The sequence below is a fragment of the Pinus tabuliformis genome, chromosome X, assembly GCF_031772625.1.
Source record: "Pinus tabuliformis cultivar Carrire ecotype Pingquan chromosome X, CPIR1, whole genome shotgun sequence".
In the NCBI taxonomy this organism is placed as follows: domain Eukaryota; kingdom Viridiplantae; phylum Streptophyta; class Pinopsida; order Pinales; family Pinaceae; genus Pinus; species Pinus tabuliformis.
Genome location: NC_142308.1, coordinates 317,789,387 through 317,797,713, shown reverse-complemented (window position 1 = coordinate 317,797,713; position 8,327 = coordinate 317,789,387). Strand labels below are relative to the sequence as shown.

Genomic DNA, 8,327 nt, shown 5'->3' with positions numbered 1-8,327 from the left:
CAAAATTAGATTGATTCGAGTCACAAGGCAATGCTGAATCTAAAACCCCTGTTTAGATAGAGACCATTCACGTATGGAAATTGCAACAATTAATCCATAAAGTCCAATTTTAAATACCATTCAAAAATTGCAACTGAAGACCATAAGCATAATGTTATTCAGATTTTGTGATAAACCATTTTTGCTTCACATATTACTCCTTAAGAGAGTGATCTTATTCATAAAAATGCAGCGAATTTGAGTCATATCCAATATCTCTAGAACCAGTGGGTATTGACACTCTCAAATAGCACTTATCAAAGTGTTAGGTTGTAAGCAGTTGTGGTTATCAATTTGAAACGTTGTCTTAGTACGTGTGTATGATCACAATATAAGCAATGAGATAATATTTCAAAGTATGGCATATATCAGCGTTATCATAATAAATATTGATTGCAAATGAATGAAAACAAAAAAATAATGCTATACAAATAATTCCAAGTGAAGTATTACTCTCTTGATTCTGCCTTAAACTGAATCTTCCCTTAAATAGTATAGCCTTAAGAAAATATTCCAAGCATTAAACTGTCGACTAAAAATTTTGAATGAAGTCATTTGGCCCACTCCTTGTAATTTGTCTCAAAGTAAAAACATCCATTCCCTTTTTAGCAATAATAAACCAGATCTGATATAATCGTTGCAAGTGCAAGTGTTGTGATATGCTAAAGCAAGGTCTAGAATTATTGCCAGTATTTAAGATATTTGCCATTAGCAAAACCTAAACCCTAACGTCCTCTTATTGGAGCAAGACTGACCTTCTACAAAGCTTATATCAATTGGAAAAACAATGGCAATCCTTGCCAAAAACCTAAACATCGATAAAAGAGAAACATAGAGCGAAAACCTCACATTGAATTTGCCCCTTAATTGCATTCTCCCAAATGTTTTTCAACTAAGCTTGTAGAGGAACTGACACAACTCCAACCATGACTTTAGCAAGTGAATCCTCCTTTCTATTTATAACATTCAAATTAAAACCTGATTAATAAAATAATATTTCATTACAAAAGACCCTAGTATCCTCCTTTTTTCCCTTTGAGTGAATAAAATAGGCCCACAATGCCACTTGTCATCTCCATAAGGAAAGAGCTAGCCTCTAAATCTGTAGAGAAGACCTCAACATTGTGTCCTTATCCCAAAACACCTCAAAAGGTGACATATGCCTTTAAATATGTGACAATGGATTAAATAATGTGTCCTCTTTTGTTGGTGGTATCTGCACTCATATAAGCTATATTCTCTTCTGAAAACTTTCCAGTTTTGTCCCTCAACATTCTCGTAGATGTTTTCTTCCAAATTGTAGGATGTAATTTCAAGTGTAATTTCCAGCATTATTTCTCAGTGTGCCCATAAATCAACACTGCAATGATTGCAGTGATTCCTGGTGTTGTCTTTTGAGTCACTGAGCAGTGGTGAAAGTCCTATTTCTGTTCGTTTGCTTAGGAGATTTTTGATCTTAGGTACCTTTCCTTGGTTTTCCATTTCCCCACTTACTGCTGGTTTTCTGTTCTTATACTCAATAAATAGAGCTTTCTTACCAGCATCATTGAGGTTCTTTACTTCAAATGGGGTAAATTCCTTTCTGATGTAGCCATGTAGTTCTCCTCAATTTTTTATCAACGTTTGAGGAACTTCTACTTTGAGATTTAGCAAGATTGCTGATTTCTTATATTCAGTGGTGTAGTCCTGAACAATCTTTCTTGTGTTTGTGAAAATATCACAATTAAATGGATCTTCTTGATAACCAATATCATAGAACTGATCCTTCAACAGCATTTTGAATGTCTCCCATGATACTATCGAGGGTCTCCTTTGTTGCTTCAAAGATTGCATATAGCTGTCTCACCTTAAAGCATGGTGGAAGATAACGAGGAAGTCCTCAAATTCAGAAGGTTTCAGGCTGTTTACCCTTAGTATCCTCTTGATGAGAATTTCCTTCTTTCTTGAAATTTACAGAGCATTCCTCTTTCTTTGTCATTAGATGGGTCATCATTTTTGTTAACATACCAATATTTGTTTTTAACCGACTAAGGATGATCTTTGGTTCTTCTCTTTCTTCTTGGTATTGTTTGTCAATATGAAATACCAAATACAAAATGCATGGGAGATGTAAAATATGATCTTTATATCAAATGGGGCAATTGCATACAATGAGGCAGATCTCCTTTTATATTACTGGTTATTTGTTATACAACTAATTTCCCTAATCACATTATTTACAAGTGAATTTGAATTAATCTTACCAAAATGCTTAGCTCCTTGAAGTTTATCTATTATGTCATCAATGCATGGCAATGGTTATCAGTTTTTAAGGGTATGGATCAACAATCGTCAACAATTTTAACTGCTTTGAAGTTTTACTCTGCTCCGTTGGATCAGGTGACACACTTTTAACCGTTGGTTTGAAGTGTGACTGCTTTTTCCAAATATCAGTTGAGTTGCCTTACTGCTTTTTCCCATTCTTTTATGTCACTATTGAAGATATTTTTACTACTTTTTCCCTGCCAGTTGTTGTTGTTGTTCTTGTTCCCTGGATTTTGGCAAGCACTGTTCTTTTGTGCAGAGAAAGGCTGGTTGATGAAGCTCTTCGGATTCTGCACTCGATGGACTTCAGTAGAGAAATCCCTGTGGATACCCAAATCTACCATATACTCCTGGATTGCTGCACTATCTAGAAATTATTGGAAGAAGGCAAGCAGGTCCACGCCCACATGAGAATCACAGGGGCTCATCAGAATCCCTACTTGGCTGCCAATCTTGTTTATCTTTATTCAGCCTGTGGAAGCATTGTCGATGCGCGGGCGGCATTCGATGAAGCCTCTGAGTGGACTATGTTTATGTGGAATGCTTTGCTTAGAGCTTATGTTAAGAATGGGTTCTGTGAAACCGAGGCTATGGAGATTTATAATCAGATGAAGTTATCTGGCACGGAGCTCGATAATTTTGCGTTCTCAATCATGCTGAAGGCATGCAGAAGCTTAATGGACCTGCAACAGGGGTGGAGATTCATGGGCAGGTTATCAAGACCGGTTATGAGCTTGATGTCTTTGTGGGAGGTGTGCTTGTGGATATGTATTGCAGGTGCCATTCTGTGGAGGATGCAAACCAAGTGTTTGAGGAAATGCGCCATCAAGATGTGGTCACATGGACAGCTATGATTGCTGGACTTGTGCATAATGGGTTTCATGGCGAAGAATTGGAATGTTTCCGGCAGATACATGTGGAGGAACACAAGAATGTTTCACTAAGAATCAGTGCTTCGATTTGGGCCTTGGGGATATCTCTATACTCCTGCGCCTGATGTGCACAAGGTGCAGTATTTCACAGATACTGAGTTTTTCATCAGATGGGATGGGCATTGGGATATATTTCTGGACGAGGATTTTCCCACAGTAGCCGATCACATTAAGGCGAATGCAGAGGAATTCAAATAGGTGTTTTTGCGTGTGCATACAAGCTCATATGAAGGTGCAAGCAATAAGTTAATTTCGTGGTTCTATGCTGTTTAAAGTTTCTGTAGTTTATTGTCTAGGGATGGATTTTGTATGCTATTTCCAGAAATTATATTAAGGGCTTTTATATATATAATAATTAAACTATGTATTCAAAGTTTGCCTAATACCCTTTGTGATGTAAATAAATTTCAATGAAAATCAAATTATTCTCATAATTTGCATGGATTCTCACAACATATCATTGGCAGGTTTTTTTTCCCTTCAATTTTGTGATTCGTTCCTTCTGGTCGAGGAAGGTTCCGGACCTTCACGTCTTACCTGAGCTCAGGTAAGGTCCTGGTTGTGAGCTCTGCTCAGTCAAAGAGACGGCCTTACTCGCCTGAATAAAGGTAGCTCACTCAGATTTTTCAGACCTTAATTGACCTTGAGTTATTTTATTTTTGCACAAGAGAAGCAAGGTGTCGGGTGGGCGTGGGGGCTGAGTTGTGCAAAATTTCACGCCCTGTTGAAGGTAGTGTATGAAGGTGTGAAGAGAAACATGATGGGCATGCGAATTGCACTCCCTCAAGATGGTGGGGTTTGGTGAATTTCACTCCTTTAAGATGTAGTATCATTTTATATATGTATATTATTCTTTATAAAGTATAATAATAATATCATGGTTTCTAATGGAATTAACTTTTTAATAGCAATGTATCAACATGTTTTCTAATATTATGTTTTGACTTTCTAAATGCAATATACAATTATGGTTTTCAATGAAATATATTGGTAGGGGATAGTCATGGTGGTTATTGCCTTGGTCACTAGCAAGCTTCGTATATGCTTGGCCATCTATAGAGGTTTCTTGATTTTGAGTAATTAACTTAACCTCTTGATTTTGGGTAATTAACTTACTCTAAAATGAAATAAGACATTCAATGTGTTCCTTGTAATATAGATATAAACAAAACATCTAAAGAAAAGTAATTGCACAATGATCCAGTGCAAGAAAACAAGGTTTTCCACAAACCAATTAACTCTTCTAGAAAAATTCAACAATTCCAATTTAATAATCCTATCGGCCTTTCTTTGTACCTTTTGGGACAATTGCTAAAACCATACATCCAAACGACCAGTATCAAAACCCCACTTTATCAACATAATCAACAAACTTTACATTACACTTGCAATGGATGTGTAAGTCCTTGTTCTTCTAATCCAACCCAAAGTGTAGCATATAGGGTGTGCAATTGTAGGTAAGTTGTGCCTTTTCACTATCTTCTAAGGTGATATTTAGTTGGCTACTGCTATCAAATATTGTGGTAACAAGTTCCTTACTGAAATCACAAGCTCCTTTGTCACTGAAATCACAAGCTCCTTTGTAAGGATCTTAATGGAGAATCAAATTCTTGTACTTGGCATGACTAGGATGTAGAACTACCTTATGTTGTATTGTCAAGTATTCATATCTACATTTCTCCCTGCTATGATGTACTCAATCTCCGGTGCTTCTATGGATGTAGTCCTTGTTGTCACCTAAGATTTACACCTAAGTGTGGGAAAAGTTTTCAACCCCACAAGGTATAGTCTTTAAGGCGCAACGCTCAAAGAAGGGGCTGTCACCTATTCCCAACTCTTTCCGTTTAAACTCTCTCCTAGGCAAGCTATGGGGGTAGTCCTTAAAGATGATTATGAAAAGAAAACTTGTTGAAAACAACAAGTTCTAGGAGATCAAGGACAAAGAAATTACCACTCAGTGTAACTTGATAGATTTCGATTAAATCAATATGGCATTCAACAAAGTAAAATGTGAGAGACCAGTGCCTTTATATAATGCTCAAATAAAATTATAATACTTGCAGAAGATGATACTCCAAGCTACAAGGATGGCAATGCTGCAAGACAAGCGTTAGTACAAGAGATAGCACAATATTGAAATATGAGCAGTGAGATAGAACTTGCAAGATAAATGAAACTTGTACTTTGAAGAGATGCTCAAAAAGATAGAACAATATCAAAGGTCAATGAGCAAGTAATTCAAATGACAAGTATAAGAGCGATACAGTGCACTATTGCAAGTAAGATGGAATGTTCACAAATCAATGGGAGAGCCTAGACGCATTATAGGCAAGCCACTGTCGTCAACACTTTCATTCTCGTTGAGACATCTGGCATGGTTTCCTACTCGACCTCTTGGTATAGTCCTGCTTGACATCTGTGCACATATTTTACGTCACCTTATAATATTTATTATTTTGAACCAAAATACAATTCTTTCAATTTAACATTTCTATCGGCCTCTCTTTGCACCTTTTGGGGCAATTGCTAGTTTATTCCCAAAACTGGGATTGTCGATTTCTTACAAGTGCTTTGTAGCCTCAACACATGACATATAGTATAGGAGGAATCTATTTTGTCATATTTAATTTTGTAACCAATGAATTATGCAATAAAAGGAAAGGCAAAGTTATTTGAGAAATAAATTAGTTTTTATAAATTTTTGGTGTATATGAAAAAATAATATATTGGAAAAATTGCAGTAGGAAATTGGAATTTTTTATAAGAAAAAATAGAAAAAATATGAAAAAATTTTAAAAATATTAATTTTGTATGAGAAAAATTTATAAAATGATAAATTATGATGTTATATATATATATATATATATATATATATATAAAACTCTAATTCCTATATAAATATATAAATATATATATATATATATATATATATATATATATATTATTGAAAAAAATGATAAAATTGATTTGAAATGCGTCTACAAATATTTTCTACATGTGATTTATGTGGAAATATTTCTTATAAATAACTCATTTAAATTTCGTTGAAATCAAAATATAGAAATTAGTGCTGCACCACACCCCTCACAATATGCAAACTAAAACGACACATTACAAATTTACAATCATTCATATGGAAACTCAAACCGGTGGATGACGGTGCTGGACATACGATGGACTCGTATTATTATATCATATATTGTAGTACTACCACTCTCTTGCTTCACTTATAATTGGCGGTAAGAGCTATCAACGGTAGAGCTTCCAAGAATGGTTAACGACGGTGAATCCGCCATCCACAACAAGGTTGTGCCCGCTAACATATTTAGCCTCATCGCTCGCCAAGTACAGCCCCGCCTCCGCAATGTCCTCCGCTTTAAGAGTCGCTCCTTCTAAGTTGGCGGAACTATTGCAGAAGGCCTCCACGGCGGCCTTATCCTCTTCTGAAACAACCGAGGAATTGCTTTGTTTACAGTGATTGTTTAGAAGGGCGGTGGCCACGCCATACGGAGAGACGGCGTTGACTCTGATCCCGTATTTCCCGAGCTCAGCTGCTCCGTTCTTTGTCAGCCCTATGATTGCATGCTTCGAAGCCGCATACGCGTGTGGTGTAACTCCTCCTACTATACCTGCAATGCTGGCAGTAGATATTATGCAGCCCTTCTTCCGTGGGATCATCACACGGGCCGCGTGCTTCATGCCCAGCATCACTCCTCTCACGTTTACCCTCATTACTCGATCGAATTGCTCCATCTCATACTCCGCCACGCTGTCAGCCGCAAGGGAATCGGCAGTTCCTGCGTTGTTATACATGATATCCAGTTGACCGTATTTCTCCATCGCCAAATCCACCGCAGCTCTCATGTCTTCCTCATTACTCACATCGCAGCACACGTAAGTTGCCTGCTGAGAAAGCGATCTGGCGAGCTTTCTCCCACCTTCCTCCGCAATGTCTGCGATTATGACTTTGGCTCCGTGTTTTGTGAAGAGCCGAACGATGGCTTCTCCTATGCCTGCTGCTCCACCCGTTATTATTGCTACCTTGCCCTCCAATCTGGATTCAAAGATCATTAGCCAAAATCCGTGAGCAACATATATTGAAAAAAAGAAAACACAAGAGTTTCAAATGATTGTGAAGTCCCATAGATTCAGAGAATTGAATTCTGAAACAAATAGATTGCAAACAAAAACTGAAAGAAAATTTCTGGTATACTGTGATTACCGTACCGTCGTTCTGGTTCATTAAACCTCAGATTCCCAACACAAGAAGCCGCTGCATTAAGTTCTTCGTTAGACATGGTTGGCCAGCGAGAGGGTAGTTGGATGACAGGAAGAAGTGATGAAACAAAATCAGTACCACCGACTGCAGGTCGAGGAACGTTTACTTATACAAGAGAGGGCTAGGCAAACTTAACCAAACTAGCGTCAAACTTGAGACTAAGCATATCTTCAAGTGATTTTGGTTTGGGTTAATGCACACATTTCACTGATTAAGTATCTATAATATATATAGTTCAGGTCAAGGGTAATTTCACCAAAAAAAAAATTATAAATTAAATAAATATTATATATAATAATGAAGAATTTATCATGGAAGAATTTATTAGAATTAGAATAATTTTAAATCTCTAAAAGTTGGTGAGTAAAAGACAAATAATTTTTTAAATTTATTAAAAGTTAATAGAATCTAACAAACTCTTTAATATATTATAGCTATTGATAAACATTAAGACTAATTATATGTTTCTCTTTAGAAACAGTTTAGGCGCTCAATTAAAAAATAAAATAAAAAATTATTGCAACATTAAGAATGCGTTACTAATACACATCAATCTCAAATCCCTAAAAAATTAGTGGGTGGAAAACAAATCTAATTTTTTAAATTTATTAAAACATATACTAATCGTATCTCTTTGAAAATCAATCTAACTTTTTTCGAACTAACTTTTAATTAAAAGATAAAAAAAAATCAACAAAATTTTAAAAGCTTCGGGTCAAAATAAGACGAAGCTTACGACCAAATTAACGTATGATCAGGTGATTTTCGTTTGA

General features: G+C 36.1%; 1 protein-coding gene across 1 annotated transcript; it reads right to left on the bottom strand.

The window, feature by feature from the left end:
- Positions 1-6,289: 6,289 nt before the first annotated feature.
- LOC149139708 (short-chain dehydrogenase reductase 2a-like) lies at positions 6,290-7,738 on the bottom strand. Its single transcript, XM_089447746.1, has 2 exons — positions 7,503-7,738; positions 6,290-7,329 (listed from the first exon to the last, which is right to left on the bottom strand). Exons 1-2 carry the CDS (start codon positions 7,571-7,573, stop codon positions 6,525-6,527), a joined length of 876 nt encoding a protein of 291 aa, XP_089303872.1. The 5' UTR covers positions 7,574-7,738; the 3' UTR covers positions 6,290-6,524.
- Between the last annotated feature and the right edge of the window lie 589 nt (positions 7,739-8,327).

Bases quoted from the DNA above. Each gene is read 5' to 3' on its own strand.
- LOC149139708 (XM_089447746.1), bottom strand. From the start codon at position 7,573: ATGTCTAACGAAGAACTTAATGCAGCGGCTTCTTGTGTTGGGAATCTG. The intron at 7,330-7,502 runs GTACGGTAATCA...CTTTGAATCCAG, and splicing joins TTTAATGAACCAGAACGACG to ATTGGAGGGCAAGGTAGCAA.